Source organism: Phlebotomus papatasi, chromosome 3 (genome assembly GCF_024763615.1).
Source record: "Phlebotomus papatasi isolate M1 chromosome 3, Ppap_2.1, whole genome shotgun sequence".
Lineage (NCBI taxonomy): Eukaryota > Metazoa > Arthropoda > Insecta > Diptera > Psychodidae > Phlebotomus > Phlebotomus papatasi.
Genome location: NC_077224.1, coordinates 12,683,880 through 12,700,995, shown reverse-complemented (window position 1 = coordinate 12,700,995; position 17,116 = coordinate 12,683,880). Strand labels below are relative to the sequence as shown.

General features: G+C 33.8%; 2 protein-coding genes across 2 annotated transcripts in view; one reads left to right on the top strand and one right to left on the bottom strand.

The window, feature by feature from the left end:
• LOC129807774 (protein stunted) overlaps positions 1–17,116 on the top strand; it is a 351,397-nt gene that overhangs the window by 68,068 nt on the left and 266,213 nt on the right. The gene's annotated exons all lie outside the window — the stretch shown is intronic.
• LOC129807773 (uncharacterized) overlaps positions 1–17,116 on the bottom strand; it is a 30,994-nt gene that overhangs the window by 9,350 nt on the left and 4,528 nt on the right. The window contains exon 2 of the mRNA XM_055857253.1: positions 3,025–3,325. Within this exon, the coding sequence (XP_055713228.1) occupies positions 3,025–3,267 (243 nt within the window). The 5' untranslated portion in view covers positions 3,268–3,325. The remainder of the gene's footprint in view (positions 1–3,024; positions 3,326–17,116) is intronic.

Genomic DNA, 17,116 nt, shown 5'->3' with positions numbered 1-17,116 from the left:
TACGTTCCCGGCCGGCCGGCCGGCCGCTCTTTGGAGCTTAATAGCTCCTAAACTAAAAAAGATATCGACTTGCGGTTTTCGGCAAAGGTTATATATCGGATGAAAATTGCAACTTGGTGCATTGATCCCCCACCCCCCACCCCTCCTTCCGCCATTTTGAAGACCCCCCTTTTTTGTTTTCTCAATAGCTCCGCCCCTATGGCATCGAGCGGGCTCAAATTTTAGTATGTTATAGCTGGGCCTTAGAGCTTTCCATCAATACCAAACTTAAGGTCCCCCGACCCCCCTGACCCGAGCTATAAGGGTCCAAAAAAAATTTCTTAAAATGGCCATAACTCCGGTTCTAATTATCGGAATTTAAAAAATGAGGGCGTTTTGGAAAGCTCTCGTGAAATGCCACTTCCCCTTCTAACATCGCAAGTTCATAAAACCACCGCTAGGGGCGCTATTATTAAAAAGAAATTTTTTAAATCTTAAAAGTTAAATAACTCAAAAATTCCTTATGCAATCGGGCTGAAATTTTAGTATGTTGTAGCCGTTGATTATACCTATCAAACAAAAAAAACCTTAAGTCGATCTAAAACCCCTGACCCGAGCTATAAGGTGTCAAAGTTCGAACATTGACCGGCCTCTATCTCCGGTTCTAACTAACATAGCGACCTAAATTTTACCTTTTTGGTTTCGTCTCGATGAGCACTTTCAGATGGAAGTTCAAAAAGTCACCACAGGTGGCGCTGTGATAGCGTCAAAATTCATCGAAATTCAAAGTCACTTTTCTCAAAAACGGCATTGTGCAAGTTAATGAAATTTTAGTATGTTGTAGTCCAGTCTAGGACGTTTCCAAAATGGTGCGTATGTGCGCTGTGGTTTCAATAGAACCGGAGATATGAGGGGTCAAAGTTCACGAAATTCAAAAAATCATATCTCCGGTTCTATGTGACCGATTTTGATGAATGAGGGCTTAAACGAAAGATCTCACCAAATGCTACAACTTTCTAGAATATTTGAACTTCATGGGACCAACACCAGGGGCGCCACAGTCGAAAAACCAATTTCAATATCACATAACCTCAATTATCTCGACTGTCGCTGAACCGATTTTGATGATTACTTCAACATAATTGTAGAGCACATTTGTCTCTACATTTCGTCCATACATCATTTTCCGATCAGACTACGCTATCACTCAGATTTTGCCGTTTAAGTGTGAAAAAATTGATTTTTCCAATAATAACGCTTTGAAATCACTCAGATGCCAATTTGACTGCCTCTACTCCACCAAGACACTTAAAATAGGGGTTTAAATGGAAAGTCCCGCAAAGTACAACAATTCTTTGATTTAGTTGAAGTTCAACAAATGAACACTTGGGGCACTCTGGATGAAAAAACGAGTTAAGAAACAAAAAACCTCGCTTATCTTGGCTTCTGAGTAATCGATGAAGTCAAGTTCTACGGCAAAATTATAGAGAACATTCTGGTCTACATTTCACCCATATATCACTTTTCTGTCAGTTCATCCAAATCCTTGATATTTTGGTTTAAATACAAAATTTGTATAATTTCACGAATTTGATTCAAGATAACTGAATGGCGTCTCCCAACTTCAGCTCTAAATCGAATTTGCATGCACTCCGAGTTAGCTCACGTTAAGAATCTCACCTACATAAGCCGGTTAGGATTATCTGTCCCTTTTATTCATAACCTAACAGGAAATATTCGTTTTTGATATTAGAAAACATAGCTAAATGGCTGAATTTTGATTTTTTTCTTAAATTAAAATGCAGCAAATATAGTTTAAATCTTCTTCTTATGTCCAAGAACTTGAATTATTTTTTTTTTTTATTATGCTGGAAAAGAAATTTGGAAAAAAGCATTCTGTTTATTAGTCTTAAGTAAATTTCGTTAAATAAAAATGTCAAAGCTGGAAATTTTTAGAAGCATATCATTAATTCTCTAAAGACTGATAGTCCTTTTTGCCTTGAAGGGTTTCACAAAACGAAATGTTAAGACCAATGTTCCAAGCTCCAAAACACTATTTAATATTTTTGTATATGCTTATTATTATCAGAAATGAATAAAGATAGGTGTAATAGTAAAAATGTACTGTATTCTACAGATCGGAAGGGGCTTTATCAGATGTTTCACGGGTAGTTGATTCTATAGATTAAATATGAACTAACGGAATGCATCCTTGCTGTAGTTATTTGGTAAAAAGTTGCGAATAATTTCTAAAAATTAATTTTATTTTTGGCCAATAATATGGGAGACAATGCACTACTGGTCCGAAGAACACTGATGATCGTTCCTTAATCAATACCTACAAATTGGGCATAGGCTAATCTCTCGTGAAAAGTAGGACCAGTTTGTATATATAGATACTTTTTATCTCATTTTATTTTTTATGCTTTTTTTTTCAAAATAAAAATTATGTACCCGCCCCCGCCAACAAAATTTAAGACTTAGCCCCCCCTTAACTGAAATCCTGGGTACGCCCTTGTGCCTGCCTTTGAATGCGTCAGCCTTTGAATGTTCCAATTTTTCTCTTATTTCCCAAAGCTGAAATTCCATTTTGTTAATCGAAGTGAATAGAAAATAGTTAATAGTATTAACTATAGTTCACAAAATAGAATTTTCGCTTTGATAAATAATAGAAACATTGAAACATTCAAAGGCTCCCGTATTCAAAGGCAGACCACTTTCCCCTACCTAAGTTAAATTCGAGTAGGGGATGGCTTTCAGTCTTCGAACACTCCATATTTCTCCCATATCTCTTTAATGAATCTGTCCTGATTTTTTCAGGATCAATGACTTAAGACTGGATATTAACATTGCAATTTAGTCAGATTTATTAAAATAATATGGGACAAATATAAAATGTTCGAAGCCAGAGCGTATGCGTACCCTGAAAACTTTCCTCTAGATGTACGAAAAGGTAAAGACTTTAAATTTCAGAGGTGAAGAGTAAAAATTTCCCAGAATGTGTTAAAGAGTTAAATTTAGTACGACATTAGCATTTTTTTTTACCTTTTTCGTAGCAGTGTCGGAGAAACTGTTCCTCATGATGTCGTAAACGCGCGCCAAGGTGTACGAAAGGTCAGTTTTCTGTGCTTGATGGAGCTGATGAATGGTGAAAATTGACTGGAAGAAACCAAGTATCGATCTTGGGCGTCTTATCTTGGCTTTCCCTGAATTCTCATCCCTATTTTCCACTAATTGGCTTGTTACGGTGCTCACTATCAGCAGCAGCAGAACGCATTTTTTCATCATTTTCTCCTCGTTTGCCTCCAATTCACCTTCCAATTTGCAGACTCTCTCTCTAATTTATCTGCAAAGACATGGATTGCGAGATGAGACAAAGGCAGAGACTTAATTTGGTCATTCAAGTGTCTCAGCAGGTTGGATGAAAAATGTCGCGTGTGCCACGATGCGTAAAATTCCCATCGTGACGATCAATCGTCACCATTTTCGCTGTCAATGGTATTCATATCACGGTCATATCACCGCTACACGACAACGCACTTATGCAATGGCCTAGAGAGGGGCTTTCAATTCGTCAGCGTCTGTGTCATGCGGGATGGAAGTGTCGAGCATTTGCACCACAAAATGTACTCAATGGCCTTCATGGCGGGGAAAAACTGGATGGCACAAAAGCTGGTAAAAAGGCGGGAAGGTACCGGCTTCACCAAATTGATCAATTGCATTGCCAATGCATTTTTTTTTCAACTTCGCGGTCACTTGGCACGAGCACTTGAGCTTTTTTTCAGGGGCACCCACATCATCCGCATTCACTCATCAATCTCAAAAGACTTTCCCAATAAATTTATGCAATGATTAATCATAAATCTTGGAGCTTGATCGGATATCTACCAGACCATTTCTGTTCGCTTTTAATATTTCATTTCTAGATCGCATTTTATGGTTGTTTTTGTGGCGTGAGGTCATCTCAAGAGATGGTGAAGAAATTCATTTTGCAACGATCATCAACGGAAATTTGTATTCCAATCAACTGATTTTACTGCCCCAGCTTTTTTTTTTACCTAATTTCCAAATTTAAATATATAATCACGGAAAAAGGTAAAATTTGTACCATTGGATAATATTTTATTTAAAGTCGATATATTTAACGACTTAATTATTATACTGCGTTTTATTTTATATCTAACTAATTCGAGGAAAACTTATTAACTCATGCTATTATCTGTCTTTACTGCCTATGTAATTTTTGTTTACACGTGTGACTAATGAGGGATGAAAATTTTGTAACTGAGCTCCTATATTTCAGTAGAGATACTTTTTAACTCCTTGGGCAGTCTGCAGTCTAGAAGTTTATCCCAGTTCTTGAATATCTCGATATTTTTAACAAAAGCAAATCTATTGGTTTTTGAAAACCTAATTAATAGATCATTTGCCCTTGATATCCAACCCTATCGTAAGTGAATAGGGGGAAGTGGGGCACCTTTAAAAGTGGGGTATCTTTGAAATTGAGATTTTTCTCCCATGTTAAGTGAAACTGAGCCATATCAAAATGTGATTTAGCTTCTCAATATGTTTGTGCAGCTAAATTATATCACGATAAGGCTCAATTTTAATTAAAAATAGGTGAAAAATGCCAATTTCAAATTTGCCCCACTTTCAAAGGTGCCCCACTTCCCCCTAAGTGGTGAATCTTTCTGTACAAAAGTAGATCTTGAAAAAATCGAAAATCTATTTGAAGATCCAAAAAAGAGACTTTCTTACTTCTTAATACTTTCGAAAGTTGGCGGAAAAGTTACATCCTGTTCGAATTTCGAAGTACTCAAGTGTCAAAATGTGACAGTCTTCACATTTTTGTGAGGAAAAAAACAGAACAACGACGTTTATTGTTTTTGTCCCATTATTTAATCAGTCCATAATCACTGAGTAACTCTTTTTCCAGCTTTTTATTGTGATATTTGATACATTTTCCCTACCTTGTTCGAAAATTTAGTATGAAAATTCGAAATTGAATTTGAATTCTTCGAATTTCAACGACTTTTTGTGCAAATTTTTTTTTTCATTTACCTTTTATCCAAGACACTATTGGAGAATCAAAATTTACTTCTATATGGGCTCAATAAGTAGTGTCAGCGGCAAGTAATCTGATCGGCGCCGATCAGTCTCCATAATCGGCCAATCTTTTACCAACATTTTATTTAAGCTAAGAATGATTAAATAAAAAGGTAATTTTTACGTTTTTATGAAAAGCAACCAAATATTTAAGCCTCTTTTTAATTATCTGGTAACAAAACTAATATTTCTTAATTTTTCATTTATCCATAAAAAATTTTAAATTATTATTTTTTTTTAATTTTAGAAATTAACAAAATACTATTTTAATTATGGATAATAAAATCTGCTCCATTAAATTTCTATAATGTGGAAAATTCACAAATAATAGAAGTCTTAGGCACATTTGTTATTATTCGTAATATTTTTTTTAATGCTTCTATTTACTTCATATTCCATTAAGTGCTTTAGAACAATAAATTTTATTGTTTTTAAACTTATAAATTTAAATGAAATTATTTAATAAATGTTTCACAAATGATTTACCCTTCTATTTAACTGATATAGAAAAGCATATACAGTGGGACCTCGATAGAGTCAACTAATTATTTCCAGGCCTGTTGACTCCATTGGAGTACGAGAAAAATTAATTAAAATGTGATATTTTGAAAGAAAGGGATATTATTTTATGCTTGTTCTAGATTATTGATAAATTCGAAACGATAGTCGATTATTTATTCAATTAACCCATTAATTCTACACTCACTGGTCAAAAAAAAACTCATATGTATGGGCAAACGTTGAAGATTAAGGAATGTTTTTATTATAAGTATATAATGTTAAGGATAAATTACTCTCCATGTGGTAATCTTGGAGTCCACCCACGATGTTAAGGAAAGGAAATGGTGTTCTAAAATTTTTATATTTTTTTTTAGGGGAGCTCCGGTAGATACTTAATTATTAAAAATTCTGATGCAATTAATATTATTAACTAGAATTTCTTTTAAGCGTTTAGTGAATAAAAGACGAGATTGAAAGTTCTTTTCGATATGCCATGACTGTAAACTTCTAAAAACTTTTATAGTCGTTTATCATGTATATTTTTTAAACAAGTAATTTCTTTAAAAAGTTTGAATAAATTTCGAAAAAGTTTTTTCGCTATGTTGTATTCAAAAAATCTATCATCCTATACGTTTTTCTTTATATTACAAATTTCCTTACATTACGCTCATAGGTCTAATCAAAAAATCTTAAGGCAAGAGAGAAAAGACAAGTGAACTTTAAATCGGTCAAAACGCTTAAAATCACGAAAAGAAAATTATTTTGTTGGAAAATGATTAGACGATTAATATACAAATCTTATCATAAAATTTACCATGTAAATGTTTTTCTTGTGTTAAAAACGTTACATTGATACACCAAAACATTGACTTTAATTTAGAAAAAATCATAATAAAATCATATAATATTATTAGTTCAATAATAAAGGAAAAATTAACTCTATCGGAGTCAATTTAGGTCCAAGTTGCCTCTATCGGAGTCCGTAGAGTAAAAAAATAGCTGTTGACTCTATTGGAGATTGTCTCTATCGGGAGTTGACTCTATCGAGGTCCCACTGTGGTTTAGAAAACAACGTTTATTGTACTAGTCTTACTAATAGATAATTTTTCAATTTTACTTTTCAAGCCCAAGAAGAGATAGAGGTAGGATAAAATTGATATATGACTTTTTCGCATCTTTCTAAAAGAAACTTGGGCTTAATGTAATGTAATTTAGCTCTACAAATCAATTGTAGAACTAAATAATATAATTGTAATACCCCAACTTTCTTTAGAAAATTGCGAAAAAATAGTACTGTAGATTCGGTTGACTTTGCCCCCTACTGTTCGTAAACTTTTCTTTAATTCTAATGTTTAAGCAGGAGCCTATCAAGCCTAATAAAAAGTGAAGCTATTTTTCACTTTTCCTTGTAAAAATTTTACAGATCTTGCACCGCGACTTAAACAAATTTGCTCGTAGTTCTTGTATAATTTTGGCGAACATTATGAAATATGTATATTTAGATAGCTTTTAATGGATGATTTCGAAATATATCAGACTGATAAGTCAATTCTCTTTAGGAAAAAACTTGCCAATAGTCTTCAGTGCCTCTATGCAAAAACGTGTGGAAAAATGAAATATCGAGAGGCCCCTGGCTTAATAATGGTCCTTACCAATCAGGCTTGGTAGATTGGATCGGTAAAGACCATCCTTAAGTCCTAGAATTAAAGAAAAGATTACGAACATGAGGGGGGCAAAATCATTAGCATCTACAATAAAGGAAAAATTAAAGGCTTAAGGATGTTGGATATCAGGAATTAAATGAAATGACTAGGTTTTATTAGATAATTATCAAATTTGTCAATATATCCATCATTCACGTCTCTTAACCCATTCCTTACCATGGTATTATACATCATACGTAAATTGAGTGATATTTTAGATTATTTATTCCTGGGCAATTGATATTCGAATTTCTGTAGGGAATGGATTTTTAGTTACTTTATTCCTTCAATTACGTGGAAAAATAGTCCGACAGAGATGTGAATACATTTTGTTGTTCTTTTCCCGCTTTGCGGAAAGTCATGCAAAATTTTTGCTCAAAATGGCAGATGGAAAGTTCGACATCGCGTCGAATTTGTTAAAATTGGCCTTCATCATCTTTCCTCATTTTAATTCTGATTGCCGATGTCTTTTCTTGGATAGTCACTCTATCTAAATCAATAGAGTTTGTAATGAATTAATATACAGAATTTAAATTTAGTGACCGTTAAAACGTGTGTTTGACAGAGGCTCCCTGCGCCCCCATGAAAGGTATTTTTTTTTCTTTTCAAAAAAGAAATCATCTATTAAAGTGTATATAACTAATTCCAAATTATGAACATCCTATCTCATGTATTTCTAGTACATTGACTAAATGGGTTAAGGTCCTCCAAGGGTTGAAAGTCTTCGATTGTTAGAGGCCAAATGAACATTTTGCTTCTAACAGTGTTACTTTTCAGTGGAAAAAGGTCTTATCCACCGAAACTTGATTGTAAAACTATGCTTTCTGTTTAGTATGGTTATGTCCTGATGGTTTTGTCTCAAAATCGTATTCGTAAGTGACTTTGGGTACAAATTCAGAATTATAAGACACGATTCAGGTCATTTTGTTTACTGAAGGAGAAAGGTACTTTCTAGAGAGAAAAATAAAGTCCTTCTGCTAATGTGCGCAGAAATCTAATAAGTTCACGTGGTAGATCCCCGTCTTGGCGACTTAACACGACAGGTCACGAAGTGCTCGCGACTGTATTTTTCAGTGATTTCCACATTATTTTAAATAACTTTTTTAAATGTTGACCAATTAGGATAAAACTAGGCATTTCGGAAAGGTTTTGGAATTCTCTATAACTTTTCCAATGATCTTATGTTCGGAAGTTTCAAGGATCACAAAAAGGGAAGAAGTTCTGTTAATTTGGAAGGAATCAGAATTTTATTGATAAATATTTCTGGTTTTCACTAATTTCTTTAGTGTAAGGATGGGCACTATCGAATAAAGAATTTAACATAAACTACAAAAGGTGACTTCTAGAAACTTGTTGAGTGAACTATATTAATGGATTAGCCTTTGAACCTAAAGTATATAGCCGATCAGTTTATTATTTTCAAAGATTTGTTGATTTAATTAACTGCTGTTTTGTACCTCTTCACTCCAATTGCGCAGCACTAAATTCAAGTTTCAATATTTCATTTAATAATAAATTGTGCAAATAATGTTTTAATAATAGATTCAATTGCATGTTTTCCTATTAGGGTGTGATATAACTCTTTATATTGCTGTTAATATATTCTCTTCTGAGTGTGAAAATGGTTCTTAAAAGCATAAATTCATTCTCTATTGCACTTTTTTATCACAATAGTGAACCCACTAGAAAATTTAGTGAGAATTTTTACTACCAGTCATAAAGTTTGCATGAAAAGCTTTTTGTTCCCGGAAAACGAGTAACTTTTAAAGTCAGATATAATGAAGTTTCTTGCTTCTTATACCTATTTCTTCAACCTTTTTACTGCACAACGTCTTTTTTTTTTTAAATTCACTGTGATTTTAGTCTCTTAACAAGATGCTATTTATGACAGCTCTTCACATAATTATTTTTTGTAGGAGGAAAAAAATTAAAGAGCTTTCAAATACAAAGATGTTGTAAGTTACTTTTTACTGAGATTCATTTCATTTGTTCAATTGCCTTTCGAGTGTTATGAAATTAATATTAGTCTTTCCAATTTAGCTTTTATGAATAAAAATAAATCAAGCATAATTCATGCAAATCTCGTCGCGATCTTAAACTTTAAGGTCATAGTAGATACCGAAGAGCTTTTATAAATTGACCAATTATTTTAGTGACGTTTTTGAGTAAATATCAAGGTTGTTCATGCTTTTTATAATATAATTCTGAGAAATTTTCCATGAATTTTCTATTCAACAAAGCTACTCAAAATTTTCCTGTCGATATTGAATAATTCCTTCCAACTAGCACAGGTTTGCCTTTCAATCAATTTCCCATTCACAATATTGCATCGATATTTGTCTTCACCTCAACATGCAATTTTCGTTGATTTTCCATGCAAAGACCCCATAACATATCGTGCAAATCTGTTCAAGTTTTTCCCCTGAGCTCTAGAATGTTTCCTTGAGCCACTTTTGTATTCTGATGAGGGGGCAGAAAAAACATAAATGGTGAAATACCAATTAATTAAACCAATTCAGAGACTATTTAAGTGCAATTTGGCATGGTTTGGAAAATGAATTGGGTGTCACCAGAGTCATAAATTCATTTTTTGGACTACAATCACCTTTGAGGCAGCACAAAAAAAAGTACAAGTAATCGACCAAGACCAAGCCGAAAGTGAAAGCTTCCCACATTGTATGCTTCACACTGTAATAACCAAACCACTTACTTGCTCATTGAGATATTATGTCACACTCAAATTTTATCAATAAATCTTTTCATCTCATTAGCGTGTCCCATGTTAAAAGATCAATTGACTTACTAGAGAAATTTGTCCGACTGACCCAAAGACATTCGACGCAGCGATGGGTGAATTGTTTACACTTTTATGTAAACTTTAGTGTAAATATTGTTTCATTTCATTCACGAATAATGAAAATTCTCAAAGTGAGAATTTATTGGAAATATTATGAGGTTACATGACTCTAAATATGCTATTAACTGATGAAAGACTGTTAGAAATCTTGAGGTTATGTCAGCGAATGAAATGAGGTTAAGTGAGGTTAGGAGTTAGGATTAGGTGAGAACTCAATACTTATTTAGGGCAAATTCTGATCTTCAACAATAATCTATATTAAAAAAATAAATAAATATCGCAAATCAATTTGTGAGGTTATGTCGGTTATGTGAACAAATGAAATGAGGTTAGAAAGGGTTATAAAATCAACACCTAGTGGAATGTAGGCATGGTTCGCACAGAGTGAACCTTCAAACGATGCGAATTTTCTCTTTGTTTGCAAAGAGCTAGGTCATCACATCTTACCCATACGATAGTTGATTATTAACCTTACAAGACAAGACGAGAAATGGTAAACCAGCTCTTTGCAAACAAAAAGAAAATTCGCATCGTTTGAAGGTTCACTCTTTGCGAACCTTGCCCACATTCCCCTAATAGTTTAGAATTAGAATAAAAATTTTCATTCAGAAATTTCAATGCAGAATTTAGAGGTTAGATCAATGAATAAAGTGAGGTTAGAAACGAAAATAGGTCAAGTAAATTAGACCTAGGAGCTTATGGACAGCAAATATTACAATAATTCTGAGCGTAAGGTAAGACATACACCTCGCAATCATTTTTGATTGGCTCACGACCGATAGAACGACAAGATGAGCCCATAGAGGAAAGTCTAAGAAGATTACCAAAATTCCTCTTATAGACTTTTAATTGTTTTCTTGTAGGAAATCACATAAGTTAAAGTGCCATCGAGTAGACCGGTTCCTCGACTCGACCGGTGGTCAATATTTGAATGTTTTAATGGTGAATTTCTATAAAATTGTCACTGATTCGTATTTATTTATGGAATAATTGACCTATTAATGTTAGATCATACGCCAAATATTAGTGCAAATATAAATAAATTGAATAAATAAGTCTAACGGTCGAATTGAGGAACCAGTCGACTTGAGGGCACTTTACTTTATAAAATCGTAATAATATTGTTCACTGATCCAGCAATGATTGAAGATTTTTCTTAAGAACGAAAAAAGCTAGGTTTTACTTAAAAAGGGCAAAGTAAAATTATGAAATCATGGCGATAACGACAAATTGAGGTTAGAGAACGTATAGATGAGATTTGACAAATAAATTTAATAATTTTAAGGCCTCTACGCATTTAACGCAATATTTGTCAAAAATTGCATTTTTGAAAGAATTATGACGTTTATTCAAAAATTCAATTTCAAATTTGATTTTATCAAAAATTTATTTTTTGACGAAAATTGCTCCTAAAGGTCTCTACACATTAGAAGTAATTTTCGTAATAAATCACTTTTTTGACAGAATTTTGACGTTTTCACCTACAGCTGCGCAGACAATTTCCATCAAAGCCTGATTTTGACGAAAATTACTTCGAATGTGTAATTACCTTAATGTACAAGGGCCGAGGCTTTTTTACATAGAATTTTGCAGTTTAATTACTAAATTTAGAAAGTTCATCACAGTATCTTTAAGAAATCTCTTGATTTGTATTATAAACACAACCGATTCTAATATAAAGCAAGAGTACACGCTGGTGATCATTAGATGGTTTTTATTTTATTCCGAGGAAAAGTTCTTTATATCCGCCATCACCGGACTGTCCATTTAACTTAAAATCAAGATCCCAAAAGCCCAAAATAACCTCACTTTTATTTCTATCATATGCATAAACAGACAAATTTGTATGTAGTGGCAAATTTTAAAATGCTGCCCCGGTTTACTCAGCTACGTACAAAATTTGTCCACCTTCATACGCCTTATTTTCACCGTAAATACTACACCCTGATGCAAAATATTTACATCAATATTTAGACAGAACATTCATCTACTTGCTTTAACAATTTGTATGAGGTATCATGCATTTTAAGACCAATTTCATACTATTTTTTAAGAGTTGTTTTTTATGAGACTTGGAAAATAATTTTTTTCTGCATTCTGGCAGTCAATTATATGTGATTCACTCATCATCACACACCTATTGCAGTCCGCAAAACATATTTTGAACATTTTTGGTTCTGAAATGACCAATAATGATCAGTTTCAAGCGAAATGTGGAAGATTCCACTTGAAAATAAGGAAAATTGGAAAATAAATACTCAAAATGCACTGAAATAGCTTTTGAAATAATTACACAAGGGGTAGATAACTGTGACGCACAAAGTTCACTCGCGTGCCGATTCGCCGATCTTTTGTAAAAATTGAGCCAATTCGCCGATTTTGCACGGATTTGGCGATCTCGTGCCGATCTGTCAATTACTAGTTCCATTAAAATTGTGTCGATATGTCGATTTCTTAGTAAAGTAGTGCCACTTTGTCGATTTTTAGTTTGGAGGCTTTAATTTAAAGGTTTTAGTTTAGGGTATTAATTAAAACTATCCCATTCTCTACTTCCACTTCCATACGGTGAGCCCTGTACTCCAGTCGAAATTTTTGGTTAGAGATTGATGGAAGAGGGGACCTTGTTTTAGCGATCTAAACTATATTTCTCAGAATTTGGTGAACGAGGATTTGTGACGATGGTTAGGTCTTCACAAAAGGGTGGTGTACGGAAGACCGAGCACTTTACTTGCCTACCGACAGACTTAAATCCATTCAGATGTGGTTACTAACTTGGCGTTAGGTGGCAAATATCTGTAAAACTTAAAGTCAAAAATTTTTATCCTTGTACATTGTGCCTGGCAACGATGTACTAGGAGTGCTACCCCCAGCTATTGGGAAAATGGAAAGGTGTGTCTGTGTGTATCGATTTTAGTTCCAGATCGGCACAATTTTGCCGATCGCCGCTTACGGTTCATACTCAAAGCCACTTATTCATCCCTTGTAATTACACCTACCATAAAGTAGATTAGGACTTAATGTTTGAATTAACAGAAGTACAACAAAAACATCTGATGTAGTCCCATTTCGCTCTGGAAGTGCGTCTTCTTTTTCGAATTTTTCGTGAAGAATGTTTAATATCCTGATAAACAGTGTGATGTTCCCAAAACCGGTGGCGAATAGTTCTGAATGATACTTTTACAGAGCTGCAAAAGTTAGATTTTCCCGAGCTGCCAAGGTAGTAGTATTTATGCATTTTCCACAAAAGCACAGCAGTCCCATTCGAGCAAAAGACTTTTACGGTAGAATAATAACCAAGATAAACCCTCTATAAATTATAATTAGTGGTATCTTTTTGAGAAATACATAAAACTCAATTCTTGAAATTTGATCTATTATAAAATTAGAATATCTGGCCATGGGTTAAATAATTAAATTCATTCAGTAAAATGGAAAAAAATCGTTTTTTATGAAGCTACAACATTACGAAGCTGCAAAAATTTTCCCTGAGTATATAGAGGAAGGTAGTCAGCTGTCGAATATCTTAAGCTTTTCAATATTGCAAGCAAAAAATCTATTAAAATAGTTTTTTTTCTTCGCTATTAATCCTTTTAAATGTTACTATATTAATAGCTTTTTTTTGCTTTAGAGCAAGACATAAAATTACAATATTCAAAGGTCAAACACTTTCGAAGGATGACCTAGCCATCTTCCCCTATAATCTCACTTCAATTCAATTACCGTAAGCTTTTCTTTATTTCTAGAACTTAAGGGTCGTCTTTACCGATCCCGATCTACCATGTTTACTTCGCACCATATCGTTTCTAAATCTCGCAACCCCGTGAGTAAGCGATTTTAGTGCACAATGCAATTGGTTAAGGTCGTCTAGCAAGTCAAGCAGAGCATGTGTCCTCTAATACAGGCATGAGATCGTTAAAAGTCGAGAAAAATATCGGAAATTTTGTGTTGATAATACTAATGGAAATTATATATAGCCATACTGGAAACACTAATCCCACTCATTCACGGTGCCATGATAAATATTTTTGCGGTAGAAACACATAACAGAAAGAAAAACTTACATAGAAAGAAATTGTCACAAGAAAAGCTTACGAACAGGAGGTATCAAAGTCACTCGCAGGGGACAAAGGCGTTCTGTGATTGGCTAGAGGATTGAACGCTTTTACGATACAGCCAATCAGAGAACACGACTGGTTTAAAATATTTTACAGCATTAAATATTTAATTACATGTGTATTAAACTTAACTCTTTCTTCATTTTTCATTTAATCTCATCTCTAGATGTTCTAAATAGATACAAGCCAATTATGTAAATTATTCCTTGCTCTAGAAATGTCATATTATCCCGGTACAATATTTAATTAATTTGTGGTTGTCTTCAATTGGGAAAGTCATGGTAACTTACTAACCATGTCAACAATTTTGCAAATCACGTAAACATTCATCTCTACACCGAGAAAAATGTGGATGGTAAAATTTACCATCCTCCATACAAAATTCTAATGGCCGGATAGTAAAAAAGTCACCCAGCAAACGCGATATTAAATCGGACTGTCAAAAATTGTAGAATCTATTGCATGGATAGTAAATTCTAATAACCGGATGGTAAATTCTAATATCCCGGATATTAGATTTTACTAGCCTGATGGTAAATTTTACTGGCAGGATAGTAAATTTTACTAGCCGGATATTAGAACGAAAAATGTCGGAAAAATTTATTTTTCCATATTTCCATTAATTTTTAGGCATTATTTGAGAGCTTGGGGCCCTTCTTGGATGACAATCTCTGTATTTCAAGCCATTTTGATGCGTGAAAATCTTTTTCCAACATTGATGACTACGCCGAGATTTGAACATGCGACCTTTGTGATGACAGTCGAGCATCTTCCAGCTGCGCCACGAACTCCTATAATGTATTAAAAGCATATCGGGAACCGTTGCATCGGCACACACGATATTCCAAAATGACATTCTAACAGCAGGATGGCAAATTTTACTGGCTTGGATAGTAATTTCAATCCAAATTACTATCCTCCGTTAAAATTTACTGTCTTCCAGTTAAATTCTAACACCTAATATGCGGCTAGTAAAATTTACTATCCAGATATTAGAATCTAAGAGAGGCCAAGGTAAAATCTAAAGGAGGATAGTAGATTTTACCATCCGGCTATTAGAATTTACTATCCATAGAATAGTAAAATTTAAAATGTCAAGATGGTAGATTCTAAAGGAAAGTTTCTATGGAGGATGGTATTTTCTACTATCTTTTGAGACAGTAAAATTTAAAGACACGATTTGTAGAAAATACCATCCAAATTTTTCTCGGTGTATGCACGAACACGCTTGTCAACATGGAATTTTCACGGCTCTTCAAATCAGACACGCAAGACGCTTGGCTAATTAAACAATGTGGTGCAATCATGCTAAGTATTATTTAATAAAGTCCCTCGGTCATTTCTTCTGTATGTGGCTTCTCACCTCTTCTCATGAGGTGCTAATTTTACGGCAATTTGTTCAGTTAAATTAGATTTAGGAGTTGTCTTGTGGTTACATGCAATCACTGCAGATGGTTTTACCTGCCCTCTTGGGTCATCTTAACTTGAGATGTGCAATTCCCTGAGATGAAGTTTCTCTCTGTGACATTTTCATCAATGTTTCAGCAAGATTGTTTAGCATTTTCTATTGCACCAGTAAAAAAAACAAATGAATTGTGATGAGAGGATGGGAAGAGGAGAAAAAGCATGTGTTTTTTCATCCAATTTCACGTCATTTCTTCATAAAAAGGTGATCAAACATCTTGCAACGCACCTCCTTCAGCGTTTTTTGGGTTAATTTTCGCGCGCGCTTTTTTGTCCAGAGGTGCTTCAAGGTTTTATTTGTCCCGATGAAGTAACTTTTCAATTTCTCACACCATTGCTGGCTCAAAAGTTCGATTGGGGTCAAAAGGTGGAGGCGAAAGGAGCTTTTCTTGTAAATTGTTTGCACATTGACTTATTTGCTGGTGTTTCCAGCAGATTAGCGTCTTCGTTGTTGTTGGTTTTTGGTCTCGAAGAAGCGCACAATTCTCTCAAACAACTTGTCTAGATTCATCTATTCATTTATTGTCTCCTGCCGGTATATTTCTCGGGTTTTTCGTTATGCAAGATGTGCAAGACGAGGTATTTTTGTGGTTTTTGTCTCTTTTTGCCTCTTAAGATTATCATTGAGCGCCAGATTATGAAATGTCTTTGAAGCAAATGCTTCGATATGCATCGAGTTTGACTAAATGAGCTGCAATATTTACATTGGAGTTTGCACACGAGACATAAGAGGGAATTGTGACTAAAAAGATCACTGAACAAATTCAAAAATTTTGTCATCAAAATTGCGAAGAATATGGGAAGATTTTGAAGAAAAATTGTGGGAAATTTTCTATGATTTTATCTGATGCATTGTTTCGGAACTGGTTTACTTAAGGATTTATTAAATGACATTTAATTGAGTATTAAAGTGGTTTTGAGTTGCAAAATCTCAACTGATTCATGCGTCAACAGAGGTCAAGTAAAGTTGTTTAGTCCTGTTCGAAGTTGCTGGTTTGATAACTCAGGAAATCCAAAGAAAATTGAGAAACCACTAACAAGATTTGCTTTAAACTTGTTTTTCTTTTTCATTGACTGGAATATCATAAAATCGCGAAAAAGTTGTGAAAACGCATGACAATAACCTGTGCCATAATAAGCATAACAATTCTGATTCATTATCTAATGATGGACCAATTTGAAAATTTAAGTATTATCCACTTCTAATTAAATATTAATTATGTCTTCTACCTTGGTCACTAAATTCATTTAAGCTCTTAATTTTTTGATTTCTTTATGAAAAATTTCTAAATTTCTGGATTATGAAGAAGAATAAATAGAAAATCGTCCAAGCTTTACGGATTGCTCGAACTTAACGAGATATAGCTCTCCGTAAATTATCTTTTCGCACG